The following is a 23,735-nucleotide window of genomic DNA, read 5'->3' as shown; positions in this document are numbered from 1 at the left end:
CCAATAATTATTCAGAGCATTGCTGGATATGCAATTAACAAGTTGGTTGGTTAGATGTAACAAATTATGATACAACATGGTTTTTGGTCCCTGTCCAATATTTACCCTGATTTTCTGTGTCCAATAATTACCCCGGGTCACCCTAATTATTGGAAAATAGTTCGACAGACAAAACCTTCATTTTTTACAAACAGAATAACACTTGAAAATGGAAATTAATGTAAGAAAATACTAATTATGTTTTCATGCAATAATATCATTATATTGTGCAAATTTGTAATAAGCAATTTCTGGCTTTTTGCAAGCATCACTACATTTGATATACCTATATCAGCTCATGTGTGTAAAGACTAAAAATTGCAGCACCTCTATCTCAAATAGTCTCATAACAATAATTTGAAAAACTTACCAGTAGCAAGAGATCCAGGTGCCAATTTCGCTTCCTGACTGGTTGACGCTTCACCAGTTTTAGGTGTGTGTTCATTAAGTTCCTTCTCTGGCAGCTTCTCGGAATGACCTTCTTGTTGACATGCTAGCTGCACAGGTGTCTTTTTGCAGGGTGAGGGGGGCATAGGAATATCACTAGCTACAACATTAACAGCACTGGTAACACTTTGGGCCACATCAGAGTTAACAGCATCGCTGGCACTTGCAGACTTTGCTTCGTTTTGCACAGATGAAAGAAAAGGAATGCAGTCAGTCGATACTTTCGCCTGCTTTGAACTCAGAAATTCCACTTCTGGGCTACTACTACTCTTTCGCTTCACTGGCTTGTTCGGCAACGTGGGACTATCGGGTACTTTCCTCCCTTCCTCTTCGTGTTTGGATCTGTGCTTTCTCCTTTCTTTCCTCTTGGATTTTCCGTGTCTACCATGCTTACTGTCACTTTCGTCACTTACTGAATCACTTTCACTTTCAGAATTCTTACTTCTACTTGAGGATCGATCTTTAGTACTTTCACTCTCCTTATCCGCAACCTGTGAACTAATATGGACCTTATCGTGTTTACTATCCTTGTGCTTCTTCTTACCCTCATTCCTGTCCTTTCTCTTCCTATCTTTACTATGTTTCTTCTTGTGCTTGTGCTTCTTTTTACTTTTCTTTTTTTTATGCGAACTAGAACTATCCTTTAATGTTTCTTTTATTTCAGTTCCGCTGTTCTTATCAACTGTATCAGTGTCACCTCCATTGTCACTTTCATCACTAACACTCTCTGTTGAATCTTCTGATATTGATGGCGGCTCCGCGTTCAGTGAACGAAATAACTCAGTCAATATTTCCGCAGATGATTTATTAGTAACCTCATCGTCACCAGATGAATGATGATGCTGCACAATTGTCTTCATGTTAACACCAGGATCGTCCAGCCTCATATTTTCATGGCCAGTTTGCTTTCCATCAAATTTATCTGTTGTGTTTGTCATTTTTATGGTGTCACACCTCTTACTAAGCACTATTTCCAGTAAAAATCATCATCTACCATTCCTGAAAAGAAAAAAAAGTAAGCAGCCTGGTCTAAAACTATTGTGTTCAATTGTGAAGTGGAAGGTCATGGTTTCAAAACTGTTTTCTTGTTTCATGAAAAATCACAGGTAATGAATTTTGCTTAGGTAACAAAATGTGGAAGCTGGTTTTTAATTTTAAAAGTTGAAGACAGTTTCATAAATATGTTTCTTAATTGTGTTTCGGAAGTACAGTAAAACCTTGTTACTCTGGACTAATGGGGAGGGGGCAAGTTGACTGGTTTAACGAAAGTCCGGATTAACTGAAATAACCTAAAGGAACAGTAGAAAGTGCATTAAAACTCAGTTTATAGCAACAAAACAAGTTTATTAAGGTGTATTTATAAGGCCCAGGCCTAAATAAACTATACAGTACAGTACTAAGTCTGCGGAAACAGAATTTCATCAGTGGTTGTCTGACTTTTCTTTGGGAAGTTCTCTTGCTGACTTCTAGCCACATTTAAAACCTTGCATTCTGCTTTTTTTTGGCCTGTCCGGATTAAGCGAAGTCCGGCTTAACAACGTCCAGATTAACGAGGTTTTACTGTACTTTGAATAAGATTTCAATAAAGGAAATAAGTCCATATCATTTTCAGCTTTTGATTTACATTGGTTTGAAAATTGCATTACTGTTCTTGCTTATTTTTTTTTTACTAAATACTGTATTTGTTTGCAAGCCTATTACATTTTAACATATTATCAGAGGATTTTTTTTTTGGCATGCCATGTGATCCTTGATATACCTATATTTTTTCAACCATAAGGGGATACATTTATCACTAAACGGTATGATTTGAGACGAAATGGCACAGTAAACAACCACATATCACCTATTAAAACATCACCTATTCATGTTCCAAACTCTTTTTCACCACAGGTCATGAAAAAGATTCATTTTACAGAAATGTCCTGTATTGTGCAAGGTATTTTAACTGGAATCTTGCCTAAATTTCTCTTTGTGTTCAAACTTTACAGGGAATCTCTTCAGGTTGAGCAAAACAGTTCAATGTTTCAAACCTCTCATTAATTTCTGTCTTTTCAATTTGAGGAAGAAGAATCATAAATATCCTAAATATTCCCAATATTCTTAATTCTACTTGTAATTAAATTGTGTATTACATTACTGGTGTATAGTTTTCAACTCTACGGAATGTGGGAGAACGTAAATCTTTCATGACCATGTCTAACATGGATGGTGATACAAAGCAGAGGTGAGCAACTGAATTCTTTAACAAGGAAAAAAATCATCAATTACAAGTTGGTAAAATTAATGATTTTGGAGGGGTCAGATGGGAAAGTCCAGCTCTAAGTTCAGATTGTATGATTCTGAACTTACCAAACATGGTTTGATATCTATTTATGTCACTTAACACATAATTCATAGGCTTAATGATTACTTACAGCTCTGACCATCAATTAGATTAAGAAATGCTTACATTATTGGGTTAGGTAGGTCAGGTTTGGGGCTCTTAGCATTAAAATAACATCACTAAATGTTTCCAACACCTGATCACATGATATTTGGTCTCAAGTATGACATCCTCTTCGAGCCTCATATGAAAATCTGTCGAAGCTCCACGCCTGAGACTAATTTAAATCAAGAATGACTGTTCGGGTAAGTTCCTTTTCAAATCATAATTTCTTCAGTAAATAACACTTAAACCATTCTAATTAGTTTCTCCAAGCTTCAACACAAACTTCCACAATTGTTTTGAGTATTCAAAACCACTTCGTAATACTCCTATGAAATTTGCAAACAAACACTAGAAATACTATATTATGTATGCACCCCACAAGCTTCTGTAAAACACTTTTAAACACTAACTACTGTATATAAAACTGAATGAAGTGGTAGAGAACCATAGGATGAACTTCACCCATGTGTAATGAATTTCTATCATAATAATAATAATAATAATAATAATAATAATAATAATAATAATAATAATAATAACAGTATCAAATATTAATGGAGGACTCCCATACATCGGAACAGTTACTTTTGTGTGTATAATATACAGGGTGTCCCACTAGCTTTCGAACCTGAAAAAAAAAGTTATAATTTCCGAACAAACATACATAGGAAAATGAAATTCACAATACACGTAACTTGTTTCAGGCTGAATACATGATCGTCACAGCAGGTGCTGCAAGTGTCTTCCCTGGACGTCCAGACATGTTTATACGCAGTGTTCCATATTGTGAAAAGTCCGATGTAGAGTCTCCGGTGTGATCTCGTGAATCGCATTCTCGATATTGTTTCGCAACTCTTGCCGTGATCGTGGTTTGTTTCTGTAAACACACTCTTTAAGGAAACCCCATAAAAAGAAATCCGGAGGTGTCAAATCTGGGGATCTTGGTGGCCACAATACTTTGGAGATGATTCTGTCCCCAAAAATGGACTCAATTTCTGCCATGGACACGTTGAAAGTATGGCATGTCGCTCCATCTTGTTGGAAATAACCACGACACAGTTGTTCATCATCCAGCTGATTCACAAATGCACTGAAGATATGTAAGTAAACTTGTGTGTTTACTGTATCTTCAAAGAAGATGGGCCCAATGATACGCTGTCGGGAAATTGCACACCAAACTCTCACCGTCAATGGTCCTTTACAGCGTCCAAATTCAAGTTGAACAGTCTGATACGATCCCGATATCCAATATTTCTTTACAATGAACACACATTCTGGTACGGTGTACTGATCCATCCTCGCGATGTAGGGACTCGCGCATCACCCCAACCCACGCGCACCACTTCCCCTGGTGCCACATACAGTCTGTTTTCACACGTGCGTTTATGTTCAATCCTGCCTTGTGTTCAGCATGAAACAAGGTACGTGTATCGTGAATTTCATTTTCCTATGTATGTTTGTTCGGAAATTTTAACGTTTTTTTCGGGTTCGAAAGCTAGTGGGACACCCGTTATATATATACATGATATGATTTATTTGCATCCAAGGACTACAATTTTGTACAAGTAGATACATCTGTAGTATAGGACATGTCAAATAGAAATACATGATGATAAAGTTTGGTAATTTTAACATAGAAATACCCGATAATGAAGTTTGGTAATTTTAACATAGAAATAAATGATAATAAAGTTTGGTAATTTTAACGTAAGGGTCAATCCATGTCAAGTGGTCCAGGATATGAGAAAATCGTTGCTCGACAATTTTTAAAAAATCTAATTTTCTCTGTGCAGTTACTGTACCATATTGTTAGTTGAAAACAGTCATTATTTTAATTTTAGTGGCTGTAGGTTTCGAGTGGCTGCCATATTTGTTTTCAAAGATCCGCCATTTGGTGGTGTCGTAAGGGGTTACCGAATCTGAAATATCTCAGCCCCTAATTATCCTATCGATGTGGAACAAAAAAACAAAATGATCAGCAAACTGTAAGCTACAAGATTGTGTATTATTGTTTGAAAAAGTAGGTCATTGACGCTAAAAGTCCTGATTTTAGCAGATAATATTTGCAAGAAGGGAAATGGTCAGGAAGTTGAGCTTTACTGGATGAAGAGCTCTGATATAGATGTGCTCATTCATCAAGTTTCAACCCTTAGACATGACCCCTTTTTTTTTCTAGAAATGATTAAAAAGTTAGAAAAGTGAAAAAAGTGCACCTTTCACAAGTAGATATCTCTGGTGGGGGACCTGATAAAAATATACAATCCCTCCCCATAACAGTTCGGTATGAATATATTATGTACCAAAAATTAGGATATTCAAATTTCATTACAAGTACCTTTAATATTAACACAAAGTTATACCTACAAAGAAGCATATGCAGAAGTACGGATAAATGAGAGTTTACTGTATATACATATCATTCAATCGAAGGTGGACGAATAACTCACAAAGGGGTTTATCAAAGCATACAAGAACAACACTGGGTTACTTATTACCACTTAAACAGTGTGTTCCACAAAAAGGTGTGACACCGAAACCAGTTAGGCTACATTTGTAAGCTCAATGTGTGTAAGCTACTTTAAAATATTCTTGAAAGGCACCCATGTCTTGTCGTCTCTTGAAATTTGGAATGAAATTCGTGGTCCTTGTGGCTCGTAAAATTGAACTTTGAGGTCATCATGTTCGATGCTGACTTCAACAATTCCAATATACCAGTTTGCATCATAAATACACACAACTATATCACCTGTTCGGAGGTGACATCATTGTTTTTGTTATTGCACTTTTCCTTCACAACAAATAGTCTTGTGTAGCATGTAGCACATAATGATTTTCCAGGAATCAGATCTACAACATAATTATTTTCCTTTAGTAGGTTTGCACTCGTAATATCTGGAAGTCCTTTAGTTATGACTTCTTAATGGATTTTTAGAGGGTTGCAACACGATTGACCAAAAACATGATGATACTTTCGAGAAAACTTCACTTCATGGTAGTTGCATATGTTTCCAATGCCACTGCTTGTTCTCAATATCAGAAGATTCCTCTTTTCTTCACTGAAGTCACCAAGTGCCTTAATGCTTCTTGATACTGGCCTATAAAACACATCCTTATGACATTCACCACCACTTAATTTACCTACATAACTTCCATTTTGTCACTAACTGGATGTAACGATACACAGAACTGCAGAAACACAGGCTTCCTCTTGAGCTGCCAGCATCTGAATTAGGCACCTGTGGTGAATTCCCATGAGATGCATGTCTGAACACGTTTGTGCATGTTGGAACGAGCAACTTGCTTATGCTTACTGCTGTCATGTATATCTATTCTATTTACCTCATATAACTTTTTCTTATATCCTTTGTGAGTTATTCGTCCAACTTCGATTGAATGAAGATGTATATACAGTAAACTCTCATTTATCCGTACTTCTACATATGCTTATTTGTAGATATAACTTTGTGTTAATATTAAAGGTACTTATAATGAAATCTGAAAATCCTAATTTTTGGTAAATAATATATTCATACCGAACTGTTATGGGGAGGGAGTGTATATTTTTATCAGGTCCCCCATCAGAGATATCTACCTGTGAAAGGTGCACTTTTTTCACTTTTCTAACTTTTTAATCATTTCTAGAAAAAAAGGGGGACATGTCTAAGGGTTGAAACTTGGTGAATGAGCACATCTATATCAGAGATCTTTATCCAGTAAAGCTCAACTTCCTGACCATTTCCCTTCTTGCAAATATTATCTGCTAAAATCAGGACTTTTAGCGTCAATGACCTACTTTTTCAAACGTAAATTTCACCCTTTCATAATTCATATATAACAATGGCTAATACAAAATCTTGTAGCTTACAGTTTGCTGATCATTTCGTTTTTTGTTCCACATCGATAGGATAATTAGGGGCTGAGATATTTCAGATTCGGTAACCCTTACGACACACTTTTATACATAGAAAAGCTCCTTTCAACATCAACAGAGGTAATAGGGGCATATTTAAAACATACAATGTCACTTGGTTCTAATTCGGTTTCAGAGTCTGGCAATGAAAACGTTTTCCCACACAATACGTCACGAATAGAACATATTATTGTGTATCCTGCATTTTTCCCTAGCACTTTCTGCATCTTTTCTCTCACTTGTATTCCAACAGTACCTGGAACTGCTTCCAAATAATCCTGAACTTTGTTAAGGACATTAACTTGATCAACCAATGTAGCTCCAGATGTCTCGAGTGAAGTTATGGCAGAAGGTACGAAGCCGAAGTTGGACTTTATATAGCATAATTTTCCCTCCATTTCGGGATCAGCCAAGAGTTCCTGTGCTTGTCTTATACACAATGCTTCACTGCTGTCGAACGAGGTTACAACTTCTTTCACAACTTTATAATTTTCACAATAGTAACCACAAGCCTCTAACCATGTACCCCATCTAGTAATAGGAGCTGGTGGCAAAGGCACATCAGGTGCATGAGACCTAAAAGCTAACACTCGTGATGGGGACTTGAGGAAAATCTTCTTAATGTTTGCAATCAGTTGGTCTACATCAGGAAAGTGACTTCGCAGTTCTTCAGCAATACGGTGACACGCATGTGCAAGACATGTTACATGTACCATTTTCGAGTACAGATCTTTCAGAGAATTCCCTGCTTTAACCATGTACGGTGCCGCATCTGTTACGAAAAGCAACACCTTGTCATATTGAATGCCGTCGGGCCACAATAACTGCATCGCGTTATTGAAAACTTTGCTGATCGTTGAATAATTCACTTTTTCTAGACATTCACAATTTATTAGAAACACTTGAGTAAACTTGGATTCCTGCATCGTACCAATCACTACATTTGCAATGTATCGACCGAGTGAGTCGGTACTTTCGTCAAATGACACCCATATTTTTTTACCATGAATTTTCTGCCGAATTTGATCCATTGTTTGGTTGTAGCATTTCTTGACATAATTTTTCCTTAGTGTGGAAGAATCTGGTATCGATATCCCAGTATGTTTTTCCAAAAATGCTCGAAGTTTAGGATTATTTAGTTTACTTAGAGGAATGTCAGCAGCAATAAAAGGGTCGCACAGTTCTTCAGAAATAACAGAGGATTTGGAGGAACACTCACCCATTAACAATTGCACCGTCCTCTTCTGATCTTGAATTTGCTTCAGAGCTGCCTTGTGTTTCTCGCGGTTGACATGTTGCTCCACCGTGAATTTCTTTTCCGCAGCAACTCTTACACCACAAAGCTGACAGAATAATACTGATCCATCCGTACTGAACATATTTTCACCATACTGGGACACAAACTGTTTTAATTTGTACTGTGTACTTTACTTGGTTTTTGGCATCTTGTCCAATGCTTCGAAAACCTGCTCTCCTGAACACTGCACCAAAGTAAATTCTCGCAATAAACAGGAACTTCGACAATGGCCTGATCACATGTTCCATCCATTCACTTTCAAGGAACCCAACAATTGGTCTGAGCAGATTAGAAGATAACATTAGGCAGGGCAACGACTTTCTTCTCCTGGGGCAAAATTGCAAGCTGTTTTGAACTTCTAACAATTGAATTTCATTGTAAGGAAATCGTTATATTCGTGTTGTTTATGCGGTGGCTCAGTCGGTAACGCGTCTGACTACCATGCTCAAGGTCCCGGGTTCGATCCCCGGCCGGTTCAAATCCGGGAACTTTTCTAACGGTGGAAGCGGCCCCGGCGCCTACCCAGCGTCGAATAACATGGGTACCTGGGGGAAACCCTGGGGGGTAAAGGCGGTCAGGGGCGTGATGCTGATCACATCACCCCCACTCACGACCGGATCAAGAAAGTGTGGGGCGTTACCCCCACACCCCCTATACGCCTTCATGGCGTGGTGCTATGCACAGGGGAACACTTTACCTTTTTTTTTTTTTTTTTTTTTTTTATTTTCTTCTGAGACTGATGGAAGGTAGCTGCGGTTTCATATCTTTTTAAATTGTCTAGGGAAGATATGAAAAAATAGGATATTTATTCATCTTAATCCTTTCACATTAATGCTGCCCATGCACTCGCAGCATACAAGTGCTCTGGAAAACTAAGAAAATAAAAAAATTGACCAAAAAATGACTTATACAACCCATAATGGCAAAAAATGCAAAAAAATGCCCCAACAAACAGTGCTTAAAAGTTTCAGCACGACATGAAACATATAAATATTAAAAGATTTGGGTTTCTTATTCACCAGAAAAAAAGATGCAATTTCATCAAAATCCTAGCCCTAGTAATTAGCATGGTTTTGATTTTATTTTTAAACCTTTCCACTTTTGACTCGTGTCTCAACTCTCTGGGCAACTTGTTATACAGATCCACTGCTGAGTTTTTAGGTCCCTTCTAGTAGAGAGTTTTTTATCTTTACTTCTCGTGTTCAAGCTATGGATATCTTCATTGATTTCAAATGTACTAATATTTTGTTTGATGTACCAGACATTCATAGGTATACAAATAGGGTAATGTCAGCAAGCGGAAGTTACGGAAGAGATTTCTACACGAATATTTCCCATTGACCCCTGCCATAATTCGAAGTGCTCTTTTTTGTAATTTGAACAGTATGGAGTTATGTGCCTTGTTTCCCCAGCTAATGATTCCATACCTTATTACTGATTCAAAGTTTGCTACATAGACACTTCTGACAGACCAAAAGCTGGTAATGTTTACCATTACATGCAGTGCAAAACAGACTTTACTTAGTTTTTGTTGAAGTATGTCGATGTGGTTTCAGAATTTCAAGTGTTCATCTAAAACAATACCCAAAAATGTAGTTTCTTTTGCCTGCATTATGCTGTATTTTGTTTTTTAGTTTGAGAGGGTGTAAAATTTATGTAATTTGTTTTGCTTGTATTTAGAATTAAATTATTTCCTTGAAACCAGCTATCAAGCTTTAGCAATGTGTCGTTTACTTTATTTTTTAAGACATGCTCACAGTGATCTAATTAATATAATGTTTGTGTCATCTGCATACAGTATAGCCTGTGCCTCACCCAAAAGTTTTGGCATTTCATTTACGTAAAGCAGGAATAGAAAAAGTCCACAATTTATTTCTTGAACTGGAGATTGATTATATATTGTATTTCCATCAGCATTTAAGTAACATATTTCTACAAATTGTTTTCTTTCATGAAGATATGATCTAAACCATTTATGTGCTAGTCCTCGTATGCCGTAATTTTCTAGTTTGTTTAGGAGCATTTCGTGATTGACTGAGTCAAAGGCTTTTGTCAGGTCACAGAAAATCCCAAGTGTGTGTTTGCAGTTATCAAGTGATTCACCCATTTCTTCAATGAGATCGATCAGGGTTGAATTTGTGCTTCTTTGCTTTGTGAAACCGTGTTGTGTCTTGCTTAGTACTGAATACTTTTCACAGAATTTTTCAACTTTTATTAACATTGCATGTTCAAAAATTTTTGAGACCACAGAAAGTTGTGATATAGGTCTATAATTGGCTACATCTTTTGGATCATTTTTCTTGTATATTGGTTTTACAATTGCTATTTTTAGTCTGTCAGGAAAGATACCTGTTTCAAAGGAATGATTTATAATGTGTAGGAGAGGTTTACAAAGCTGTTTGTAGCAACCTTTAATCAGAAAAGCTGGTATTTCATCAAATCCAAATGAGTGCTTGTTTTTTAATGACCTGAATATTTCCCTTAATTCTAGTTCAGAGATGGGCGACATGAAGATTGATTTTTCATTTTTCAGAGCTGTTAAAGCCTTTGCGCCTGTCTTGGTCATCTTTTTAGTTTTATTTTGGCCAGCACATGGTACTGAGTTTATAAAGAAGGTGTTGAATACATTTGCTACATCATATGGATTAGTTATTTCTTTGCCTTTTACATTTAATGTTATGTTTTTTCTTGTGTTTGAGTGTGGACATGTTACACTTCGGATTATATCCCACATGGCTTTGCATTTGTTATCCGATGTTATACTAATTGCTATGTTTTCTTATACCTTTTGTAGTACGCTATAAAATTTGGGTTATTATTTACTTTACTTTCTGCATGAAGCAATTTCATTTTTCTGCTAGATATTTTTATTCCATTTGTTATCCACGATTTTTCGTTATTTCTCATATTTACTTGTTTTACAGGAAAGCATTCATTGTGGAGTAGGCAAATTTTATTTAGGAGGACATTGAATTTATTTGTGCAGGGTAGTTGATAAATGGCATCCCACCTTTCGGTACTATTATCGTATGAGGGAAACACCTACGAATCATATATTTCGGACTTCTTTACATTGCTAACGTGTTATTTTTGAATGTGGAACATTTCCTAAAGTGAAATAATGCATATCAATGTCTACTTCTTAGATTTACGAGTACTTACTGTTACTTGTTGTTTCAAATCTGAAACACATTATGGCCGTGATAGCGTACTGGTTTAAGGGGCGTTCTGAGAGTGTTTTGTCAATTTATGCAGTGTTGCAACCTCGTTCACCGGAAAATATCTACTTTCTTGCCCGGATTTGAAATTATGCTAATACGTCGCAAACCAATGACGTTAGCCTCACAAACCATTGACGTTAGCCCCACAAAACATTGACGTTAGCCCCAAAAACCATTCAGGTTAGCCCCAAAAACCATTTTCCGTAAGGTTAAGTTAGGTTAAGTTAGGTAAGGCAAGCATAGTTAAAAAAAAAAATTAAAAATACTCGACACGTCATGTTCTAGTGAAAACACGGCGAGGCTGAAACACTGGCTACAGGGTTGCATCATCTTAACACACGGAACATTGCACTCTCGTGCAGAAAGCAAATGGCGGGAGCAGAAACAGCATGTCGGACAGAGATTTTCGCAGAAAACAACACGCATTCACATTAAAATGGATCAAATCTACATTCAGGAACTTCCACAACGCTAAAGAAAATGATTTCCGTAAGTACTTTCTCCTGTAAATTTGAAGGAATCCGTTTCCCTCATACGATAATGTTAACCAACTATCTATGAAGAACGTTAGTGGGTAACACTTTACTATACCGGAGATGGATTTCTTCAAATTTACAGGAGAAAGTACTTACGCAAATCATTTTCTGTAGTGTTGTTGATGTTCGGGAATGTAGTTTTGATCCATTTTAATGCGAAAGCATGTGGTTTTCTACGAAAATCTATTTCCGACACGGTATTGCTGCTGCCGCCATTTGCTTTCTGCACGAGAGCACAATGCGCTCTCATATTGTCCTTATATGCTAAATTGAACGAAAGGAGTGCTAATAGAACTTAACCTAACAGGCCTAACCTAACCTAGTAGGCATACCTCGTCCCCGTGATGATTCGTGGGGCTATCGTGAATTTTTGGGCTAACGTCAATGGTTTTTGGGGCTGCCCGTGGATGGTTTGTGGGAAATAAGGAACAACTGTAAGTACTCGTTAATGTAATAAATATACACTATTTTCGTTAGAAATTCATTATTTCACCTAAAGAAATGTTCCGCAATGCAGAATAGTACGTTAGAAATTTAAAAACTGCGAAATAAATCATTGATAGGTGTCTCCGGTATAGTAAAGTAGTACCTGTTAGTGCTGCCCAGAAGAATAAACATAATGCAAAAAAAGGTAATGAAATTTGTGATGTGCAGTGTGCAGTGAAAATCCGATGGAAAAAAACTCCCCGAGTAGCAATTAGGAAGAAATGTGAAGAAATGTATGCCGAAAAAGTAGTGATGATTCTTTATGGTAAATAATATAAGTGACGTAAATGAGAACAAAAATCCACCATTAAGAGATGGTTCAAATTCAAATTCTTTATTTACGTGGGCGAGGTTCAGCCTGAGGCTGTTCTGTACTATGTAAAGGACAATAATTATAGAAACTGTGTAAATGAATATCATTTAAGAACCCAAAACAAATCACTGACTACAAGTTTCCAGTTCACCCGTGTGTCATACATGAATTATGTAAAACGTAGAATATAATTTATTACTCGCATGAATGGCATATTCGATATTATATACCAAATTCGAGCCACGAAATGCACAATAGAAAGTATATCACGATGAGCTATAACTTCATTCACTTTTACTTAGACATTAGATATCTACATAATTATATAAACTTTGTATTAATATCCATTACCTTTTCCGCCTTTTCATCAGCAGAATCTAACCAGAGAAATGTATAAATTTCTGTGCCACCACGAATTCATTTCGATTCCTAACGTAGCTAATATCAACATTGTAATTGGTTACTCTGCAATTTCAAGAACAGAATTACAAATAGCTGTAGGCGAAATCCATAAATTTCCTAACATAATTTATATCAATAATTAAATATAGCTTTTACTCAGTATTCTATTTTTCAAATGAGATTCGCATATTTTAAAACAATTACAGCGTATATATTAGTTTTATGTGTCCATGACTATTTGTGCCAGTGTCTTTGTCTAATATTTCCTCTTTCTGTCCAGAGCTTTACGATCATCTCGAAAGGAATGGCAGAGTTGTTTGGGGTGGGAGATTTTCATTCTCATTTTCAAAAACGTATTTGCCAACATTCTCCTGCTGAAACTTTGTTATCCATGGATATCAAACTCATTTTGGTATAATTTAACAATACAGGGAATTTCTCCAATTTGTTTGAAATTTCGGATAGTTACTAATTTGCGTCTCCTAATCACGAATCTGCACTTAAAATTTGGCGCTCACGTATAGAAATTCCTGAATTATGGCTAGCCCCACGAACCATTGGCGCGTGGTTAGGTTAGGAAACATAGTTAAATTTTAGGGTCGTAGTAATATCAGGAATATATATATATATTTCATTCTTTAAGTATTCGAAACGGAAAATCTTGCGATAAATAATGAGCAATTGTGCATTGTCGGTTGCGATGACTGACCCTCTTATTTTGCAAGTTTGACACATGAGCGCCAAATTTTAACTTCAGATTCGTGATTAGGAGCCTAATTTAGTGAGTATGCCGAATTTCAAACAAAATGGAGAAATTCCCGGTATTGTAAAATCGCTCCCTCATTTTTTTACAGGTACCTCTCACGGAGTACTCTGTATGCTGTAACTATTTTTTTTATTATTATTATTAGGTCCCTTACCAGAGATACCGGGCATAAATTTTGGAAAAAAAATAAATCAAACGAGCATTTTCAAAGAACCATAACTAAAAGAGGAAGCCAGTAACAGAGCTCAAAAATCCTTTGCTAAAACTTTGGATGTATATCAGGGACGTAGCTAGGTTGATCAGTTTGCGGGGGCCCAAACGTAAGATTTTTTTCTATCAAACTATTATAAATTAAGAAAGTACAGAAGGTTGTTCTCTTTATATCCGACCATTTTTGACGGGTACCCACCTTAAGAGATACCGCGCCGCCACCACCGATCATGTTCTATTGGACCCCCAGCATTGTGGACTATCGCCCGGCATCGCAGTTTCCATTGCAGCAAGCTCCGGCGCAGGACAGGCATGTGAATTCTGTCCCACTCCTCCCTGCAAGCTTTCCATACACCATCCAGGGTGCGCAGGCGGCGATGTTGAAGACGTCGTTTCAACAGCCCAAATGCGAAAAAATCCATTGGACTGGCATCTGGGCTTTTCACAAGAATGTCTTCAAACGGAATGACACGAATTCCTAATTCCTCTGCCATTTCCTGATATAAACGTAGTGATGTTCTGGCGGTATGACTCGAAGCCTTGTCCATATGGATCATTACCTGCTTCGCGTCCATTCCATACAATTGTGGGATGTCTCTCCGATAGATAGGTGTCAGAATGGAGTCTTGGAAGTATCTGGCATTCACCTTCACGTTTTTGTCCACCCTCATATCCGAATCCCGTCATAACCATAAAGCCACGAGGGAAACTTTCCCTGCACTGACGAACAAAGTTGCTGCTCCTCTTGCCGTCAATGTCACGGTATGTGATCGCCCGAATGTGACCACCAGCAGTGAGATGGACATATGATTCATCCATTGTGACAAATTTCTTCCATTTGGAACCCGCCAGGTACTTTTCATACAGTTTCCTGCAGTTCGTCTTACGTTCGGCAATGTGACGCGGTAGAAGGTGATGTACACGGGCCTTCCGCACACACTTCAACCTGAGGCGGTTGCGAATTGTTTTGTTCACAGTTGACGGTGCGAGGTGAAATCTGTGGGCCATATCACGTTGAGTCGGGGGATTTTCTTGGCACGCCAATCGACGGATCCCCCTTCGCACTACGGGTGACACTTTGCTTGCAGCCCTTCTCCTGGTGGTTTTCGTGGATGAATGTTTCGCAAGCAGAGCCTGTTGTGTGTAACGGGTCACAATAGCTTTCGCAGTAGTCACCCCGAGTGTTAACCCATTCTCCCGACACTGTTTCACAATGCGTACGTATGAAAACTTAGCATGGAAAAGGGCCATTACGTAACCCTCCCAATACAGGTTGATTTTCGGCGCCATTTGATAACATTCACTACCAACACTCACGCACCTACAAGGTCAGACACAACACTGCTCCCGCCAGCAGACCTATAGTTCCAGCATGATACGCCAGGTGGCAACACCGAATCGAAAATGGTCGGATATAAAGCGAACAAGCTCTGTATTTATACTCCATATAAGCCTATACTGTGTGTGTGTGTGTGTGTGTGTGTGTGTGTGTATAGTAAGGCTAATCGGGACTGATCCTACAGTGTAAAATGGGATCCGAACCACTATGAGCATCCACTGGGTATCGAACCCGGAACCCCTTGATTACAAGGAGTTAAATGTAATAACGAGGGCCTTCCTGATGGCGTATCGTAGCCTTGTAATGAAGGGGTTCCGGGTTCGATACCCGATGGTTGCTCATAGTGGTTCGGATCCAACTTTACACTGTAGGACCAGTCCCGATTAGCCTTACTGTGCATAAAGTGAACACCAACTCAATCAATCAATAAATTGGAAAGGAACATCATTTTCTTCTGTAGCCCCCAACAATCTACGGATTTAGACTTGGGAAATCCACAGCCATCATTCGGGAAACTATTATCTTCTAGCGTTTACAGAAGGTAACCACCGCATGTACCACAAACCCTACTTCAAACTATCTGACAGACATCAATTGTCCACCAAATCAACAGATGAACCGACCGCTTCGATGTTTCTCCGACTTTTTATAATGTTGCCTTTCCCTTTTTTGTAGGGCAGATCATTAGCAGGAGGTTTGAGTGCATGAGAGAAGAACCGCTATGTCATTCATTCCCGCGCCGAAAAAGGGACAAGCAATAGAATTCTGTTCTTGGAATTTGAAACGCATGAACCATAAAATAATTAACCCATTAAGTTCTAGCCACCCGCAGCTAAATCTTCCTGTTTGTGTCATCCTTTCGGCGCCCATGGTGCCAGTGAAGGGCCAGATGAAGAGAAAGTACGGGTTTTGGAGGGATTCTGAATCTGGTGTATAGTAGGGAGAAATGGTGCATTTTCAATAGGTCTCAGACTTCCCTGACCGAGGCGGATCACAAATCCATTCACTGCATCCCCTCCCAATACATCTGTTTGTGTTCAACAAGCAAGAAACAGGGAAATAAGAAAGAAATGCCTTGCTTGGATTCGTGCTACTGAACATTGAAGAAGTGTTTCAAACTGCAAGCAAATTTTACTGAAGAATTATTTTGCAATATTTGTTATCTAAGTAAAATTTCCAGCAAATACAGAACAGTTTCCCGGGGCCACGCGGACGTTTGCCGGGGCCAGTGCTCCCCTAACGACGTCCCTGATGTATATCTATCCTCTAAAAATTATGGCTCTGATATTCCATTACTTTCCTGCTACAAAAATTATAAACCTTAATTTTTGTTCAGAATATCAGATCCCTAAATTTCAGCCATTTGCATTAGATATGAAAAATGTACAGGAGATAACATGTAGCTTGAAATGTATTGTTTATAATCCCGTTTCTATATACCCAGGTTTCTGTTATTTTTCTTAGCTGATTTATCATAATTAAATTATCGCAACTGTCTGCAAAGGCCAAAAATGCCGCACGCCATGAACCAAAAATGTTCACTATTTGCTAAGGAAGTAACTCTTTTCAAAAATTTTCTGATCCCTTGTACAAGGGTTACAGTAGCAGCAACAACAAAAAATCGAAATGGTCGAGCAATTGTAATCAAAGAAAATATTGGGATAACAAACATCTTACAGGTCCCCCTGATTCACTCTCTCATTCTCACTCCTGGGGTGTGTCAATATGGAAATACACATACAAGTCACGCATTTAATCGACGTACCATTTCACTTTTGTTTAAAGATTAACTCGAATTTAGGTCGGTGGTCTGCCCGCTCCTGTACTCATTTCAATCAAAAATGCGCCAGCCCTTGGAAAGACAATTATCAGAAATTAGGTCGGCGTAGTTGAACCTTTTGTTCGAATGAACATGCGCACCAAAACCGCAATTATTGCATTTACCAAGTTTCTCGGACGGGGGTAATACACACAAGCCTCTCTCGTCCCATACACATCTACCTAGCGATGCAAAACTTAATCGGCTCCAGCTGCCGGAATACACAAATTAATGATCGGCGCGAGCAAAAATTACAGAATCACAATACAATAAAAATACGGCACTCGCACGACGTTGCAATTTACAATACACATTCAACAATTAAAAGAGTAATGCGTCGACCTTCGATAAACTAATTTAAGCGACCGGGCGTTTAGTCACACAAAAATGGAGCACGCTTTGACAAATTACATGAAAATTAACGTCATAAAAAGGAGCTTTTACCTTAAAATGCAGACAACCAAAACATTAAAGAATATGAACATGAAACGACCTTTATAAATATATAAATCATTACTCAAAATATAAGACATGGAAGTTAGGTTCGGAATTCCTGAGTCACTTGCTCTTGATGTGATTTCGGTTTTTACGGTACGGCGTTGACGCAAAACAATACATTTGTACATGAACATGAACCTGCTAAAGAATACTCTACCCAGACTCTGCTACCAGATGGTCCATCTTTGCTGGATACGGGAATTCGCACTAGGATCCTTTGCGGCACAAAAATGTTCCTTCGTGGGTTGACCGCGATGAAGGGTGGTGGCGACGATATCTGGCGATTTCACTTTCACTGGACGTCGCGTATTCCTCCTCCTCTCACGCGCCGGCTGTAGGTTCTCAGGCGTCGGTCTGGAATCCTTCCTCTCTCTCTCTCGGGCATCTATCAGGCGTCGGTCTGGATTCCTCTCTCGCTCTCTCAGGCGTCGGGCGTCTTCCAAGCGTCGGTCTGGAGTCCTCTCTCGCTCTCTCGGGCATCTATCAGGCGTCGGTCTGGAGTCCCCTCTCTCTCTCTCGGCATCGGCGTTGGTTTGCTTTGCGGCATGGTGCGTCGGTGGTGTTGGCGTTGGCGTCGGCTGTACGTTCACATCTCGATGGTAGTGGAGCATCGTGGTTGCGGGATTCTGGGAAACACGACGGCCCCCTCTCTCTATCGTGTTAACCGGCCATAGTTCTGGGTAGTCCTAGTTTCACAAAAACAAATCACCGCGAATGTTATCGCCAAAACAAGCACACGTGAATTACGTCAGAAGCGGTTACTCGCCGACTGTCCGCAAACAAAGCAAAGTCCACGAAAACAGTGAGTACACGAGAATCTAGCGCGGAGAAGTTCTCGCTACAAAAATCCTGAAAAACTGTGTGGTGAACTCGAAGTCCCGCAGATTTACATGAGATTCAAAAATGTCACTTGGAAAAACGTTAAACTTGGCTTGACTTCGGTTCGAGCAGAGTACAACAACCCCCGCTCTATTGTGTCCAAAAGCAGTCAAAGGGCGTGTCTTCGGTTCTGTGCAGCGGATTAAGTTCTCGCCTGCCTGGCTCCTATCTGGGAATCTGTGGTCTGCCGTGCATCTCTGATGAAAAACAACTTGCCGTCCCGTAGTGAATTCTCTGTTGGTCTTGACGAAAATAAATCCATCCTCCATTCGGGACGAGTCCCTTAGGTGGCCCCAAATTTCATGAACTTCGCTGTGTTGACGATTATTGCTGTGACTCAGAAAACCTGTTCCGATGTCTTGATCGAATATCAATTTTACCACATATATGCATTGGAAATATTCAAATGACAAAAACCAGATTTCACATTTTACACAAGTCATAATATGATTAATTACACGAAATTATAAATATCGAACTGTGATTTTATACGTCACGGGATACCGTGACAAAATGAGAACCTAATTTCTTGAATTGTGTGTTTATATATTTACTTTGGATGCAATAATAATCAGCGATTTTTCCTGGCGGTACGCTTTGGTGGGCCGAACCGGCATCTTTTTATTGGTGAGAATAAGACTAAAAACATTTTATTTTAACGAAAGAAAGTTGCGCGCGCGCGCGTGTGCGTGTGTGTGTGTGTGTGTGTGTGTGTGTGTTTACGTGGATGCACGATCATCCATGAACATATTTAGAGTAGTTCTTGTCAAGAGTACCGAAACTTTTTCTTCACCGAAAAAGCAGAGATAATAATAATAAATAGAATTGTTATTTAATTATACATTTATTATTATTATTAGTAGTAGTAGTAGTAGTAGTTAATGTCCAATCATTTGTGGTTGGCGTTCTGGCTATTAACTGAAATCACTATTATTGCCGAGCTGCCGCTGTGCAGAACTGTAATATAGATAAATAAATGCCACGTGCTCAATACCGTAACAAATGACATGCGCGCACATTCCTTAACACGCTCAGTGCCGTCAATAATAACTTCTTGTTATTCTCAAGACGAATCATTATCATGTTACTTTATTTTATTTATTATTTTTTTGTTACTGTACAATTATACTTTCTGTTAGCTTCTAAACTAAATGTTTATTTATTCTTGGAAAACCTTAATGAGAGAAAAAATGTTCATATCGAGTTTTTTTAATCCTCCAATACCCATCACACGAAAATTGCCAAACAACAAATGTTTCCGATACTTTCATTTTGTTCATCTTGAGTACTGACAATATGAAGATTACGAAGTGTGCTAATCTATGTATTTATTTCTTGGGATTATAGGAAACGTAATTTTTCCAATAACAGTTAATGCACAAATTTAATGGACAAACAAAAAACATTAGGTTTGACATAACTAGATTGAACCATAAAATTTCTGAATATTGTAAATTTCCATTAAATGTCAATTATATAAAAGTATACATTTAATTTGAAATGTAAAATTTAATTACATAAATTTACAGTTCTACCTATCTTTTCAAAACAAGTAATCAATTTGGTTTCTAGGTTCATGCAATAAATTATCTAACATTAAGGACGATTGCGTGTCAAAACTGGGGGGAGGTGGGGAGGCAAAGACATGCTACTTTATCTTGATAGACAAGGCTTCATTAAACGGCCATAGCGCGGGGAAACTGCGTCCCACGCCCCCTAATCGCCGCCACTTTAAAGACAATTGAATTTGGCCCTCAAACTGCTTTTTAACAAGTTTATTTATTTCCGCAGAATAGTTAAATCACAAAGAAACGATGTGGTAGGTTCTCAGTAGATTATTCACATGAATACATGAATGAATTATAATTTTTGATTTTATATAGATGTTGGACATTTGTAGCATGACCAGATCTTATACGTAAAAATAAAACTATTTCTTTTCTTGTAAAACCTAAGAACAAGCTTCTTTATTCTTGGAATTCACAACTTGAAACTTACTACAGCTTTACACTGCTTTGGTTAATTCTGATCGATACCAATAATCGCTCCTAATTTCGATTCTTCGTACTAAACAAATGAAATACGACATTCTTATCTAATGTTCATTTATTGCCTAGCAGCAATTCAGGCGTATAAAAACTTTCCAAAAATCCATAATATTTAGGCCCACTTAATATCAAAATCGCAGTGTAATTCACATAAATTGAAAGGTATGTATTCTACTAGTATTACTTTATTGTAGCATACTAATTTTAATTACTATAATAACTTAATATTTAGATGTAATGCTGGAAAGTGGGAAATTTGTGGTTGAATCTTAATGAAAGTTTTTAAACTGAGTTTTTAACAATATAGATTGCAGTTGAGTATAACTAGTGAAAACAAACTGAAGAGAGAATCTATATATTTACTGCATATTGGAATCCAGCTAAGGCAGCTAAATAGGTCTATGTTTCCTGGTGGTTTTTGAACAGCTTATGTCACTGACTTTCCACCTTAATTTCGATATTTTCATGGTGAATTGGGTCTCTCTGTAGCCTGTGCTTATGAAATGTTCATTGAAGATAAAGATGAATTATAATGCTAAGAGCACAATACGTTACCTCCTAATCTACTGACAGAAGCATGATTATAAAAATATTTCTGCATCAAATGACAAAGTAATCTGCAAGCTTCTTAACTATAGGATTTTAAACAAGTGTAGATATAGTATAGGAAAGTACTTCTACAAATACTTGAACATTTCTGTTGATTTGCAGGAATCTCCAGCCCCGTCCAGCAGCCATGCCAAGAGGAGTATCACCGAAGCACGCCAAGCTGGTGTGTGCCCCGATGTGCGACAAGCCAGTCGACGCAGTCCCAGGCATCGGCTGTTCCTACGCAGAGAAACTTAAGGAGCAATCAATCTGCACAGTAAGTAGGATGAATAGTGCTGGTTTCGACTCCATTAAGGAACACACAGTAGTTGGGTTCTTAATTTAAGCTCCAGTCCTGATTATCCTGGTTGTGTTTAAGGTGGGTTCAAACAAATTGTTGACCGTTTTAGAAAATGTTTTGAGACGACTTGAATTTCGGTACGACGCACCCGTCAACCAAACTTAAATTCTGAAGACTACAAACCATCTCTTTTTACACACACCCCTCCCCATCTGCTGAATACGGCAGCAGTTAAGAAAATATTATATACCAACGCTCATTCCTTGTTAGCGGCCGATCTCCGTGTTGGAGTGGTTAGCATAGCGCGCTACGACGAACAGCGTTCCTAGTTGGATTCCTGGCCTAGACATGGTCTTCTTTGCAAGAATCACTCATTCTCATCAACGCGATTACCCAAAAGAGACAGAAAAGCGACGCTATGTAACAAAATTAATCAAATCAATCTTAGTTAGTGCTTAGTGAAATTGATAAAATTTTAACATTGTTTCAGCTTTCACCGATGAGAACTAAAAATACGCATAAAGCGTCCATAGTCTGTGCTGGGAAATTGGTTGCCTTTCTCAGTATCAGATTGTCACACCAACGTGCTTCCATTGCAGTGTGCTGTTGAGTTGAACCGCTTGTTTGTTTGTTGTTCCAGGCGGCCAAGCTCTACTGCCACTTCCTCCAGGTGAAGAGCAGCGAGTGCCAGTGGGTGCAGCTGATCTTCCGGCTCTGCCACTGCGACAAGGGCAACGCGATGCTGGCGTGGTGCGCCTTCCAGGAGTACAACCGGAAGTTCGGAAACAAAGTCTAATGAGGAGCACCGGGGAATACAGCCACTTTACTGTGGAGGGGGCATCAAACTTCACAGGGGGGATGTCATAGGCATCAAATTATAATAGTAATATTTGTAAATTTCCTGTTACCTCTTATATCTAATTAAATCGAATTAAGTATAATCAACTATCATTTTAAGAATTCAATTATGACAATCAATAACATAATATTTACAGCAAACTAATGTATCGAACCTTTTTACAATATACACTTATCTGTGGATGACATCATCAATGAAACTATCCGGGGGTTTCTCGCCCTTCAGTTGACACTTCCATTGAAGCTTGAAGCGTATCCTGACCCATCCTATTTCTTAATTTTGTCATCACCCTATTCATGGTGCTGAATGGCCCTTCTACGCCGACAGTCAGTTATCAAAACTGACGATAATGTAACTAACTAACTCTCTAGCCTTCTTAAACCCGAAGGTTCATGGCTGCAGCAACACAGGCCTTCCATCTCTCCCTATCTTGAGCAAGATCTATATACTCTTTTCCATCCCTACCGATTTCCCTTAAGTCCATCTCAACGTTGTCCCTCCATCTTCGTCTTGGCCTTCCTGCAGGTCTCTTACCATCAGGTTTCCCAACAAGAATCCTGTAAACTCCTCTTTCCTCTCCAATTTGTGCCACATGGCCTGCCCACCTAAGTCTTCTTGATTTAATCATTCTAAGAATGATAATGTAAATTAGCTTAATATTTTAGCTTTTCATTATAAAGGGGACCAAATCAGTACTTATTATTACGAAAAAGCCAGGAAAGAAGTACGTTCTACGCAGTTCTGTATACGCTAACTTTCATGACACGTTAAGGGGAAACCATAACTAGGTTTCCATTCACTTTGGGTTATGTTTTCATTACATATACATATGGATGAAATCATTAACGTTTGCAAAAATAAAAATGGCATCGATAAGAAATACTGATGCTATGATGATAATATACCCATAATTGGCATAAATGAGACACATTACGACAGAAAAGCCATTTTAAAAATATGTAACGCGTATTCTAACCATTGCGTTTCAGCGTAAGAGATACAGTACAGCATAGTATTGTATATTATTTTCTTGTCGATATTACTTTTGTGAATTGTCAGTTTGTATACAGTTAAACACTAATTTTTAAAGAAAAAACTTGGGAGAAACTGCTTAGAAGACCGCACTACTTACATTAAGCAATAAAGTCTTCTGGAGCTGTTTCAACCTCCAAAGGGCCTCTTTTGACACGTCACAACATACGTCACTAACGTTTTGCACCAGCTCTTGAATTAGTGTCACATTCAGCACGGTGGTACGGTAGCCATATTTTCATCCATTTCTGAGACACACTGATGAACCGATGGTTTTAATCAACACTGTGCTCCCGATCACATGAAACCAGAAT

At 38.3% G+C, this 23,735-nt stretch overlaps 1 protein-coding gene and 1 long non-coding RNA gene across 4 annotated transcripts in view; one reads left to right on the top strand and one right to left on the bottom strand.

Annotated features, from left to right (window-relative positions):
- LOC145988701 (uncharacterized) overlaps window positions 1–13,244 on the bottom strand; it is a 95,212-nt gene extending 81,968 nt beyond the window's left edge. For 2 of the 3 annotated variants that reach the window (XM_083123790.1, XM_083123789.1), the window contains exons 1-2: window positions 13,032–13,243; window positions 410–1,485 (exon numbers count right to left, since the gene is read on the bottom strand). In XM_083123790.1, the coding sequence (XP_082979916.1) occupies window positions 410–1,424 (1,015 nt within the window). In that variant the 5' untranslated portion in view covers window positions 1,425–1,485; window positions 13,032–13,243. Of the gene's footprint in view, window positions 1–409; window positions 1,486–13,031 lie in introns of all 3 variants that reach the window. The other variant, XM_083123788.1, reaches the window with a different exon arrangement.
- A 7,432-nt stretch (window positions 13,245–20,676) lies between these two features.
- Window positions 20,677–22,381, top strand: LOC145989321 (uncharacterized). Its single transcript, XR_014441824.1, has 3 exons — window positions 20,677–20,803; window positions 21,353–21,506; window positions 22,171–22,381. It is a non-coding gene; the product is annotated as an uncharacterized LOC145989321 (long non-coding RNA).
- The last annotated feature ends 1,354 nt before the right edge of the window (window positions 22,382–23,735 follow it).

This window comes from Lepisma saccharinum, chromosome 6, assembly GCF_977018435.1.
Source record: "Lepisma saccharinum chromosome 6, izLepSacc3.1, whole genome shotgun sequence".
NCBI lineage: Eukaryota > Metazoa > Arthropoda > Insecta > Zygentoma > Lepismatidae > Lepisma > Lepisma saccharinum.
The sequence above is the reverse complement of the archived record's forward strand: the minus strand, read 5'-3'. Positions and strand labels throughout refer to the sequence as shown.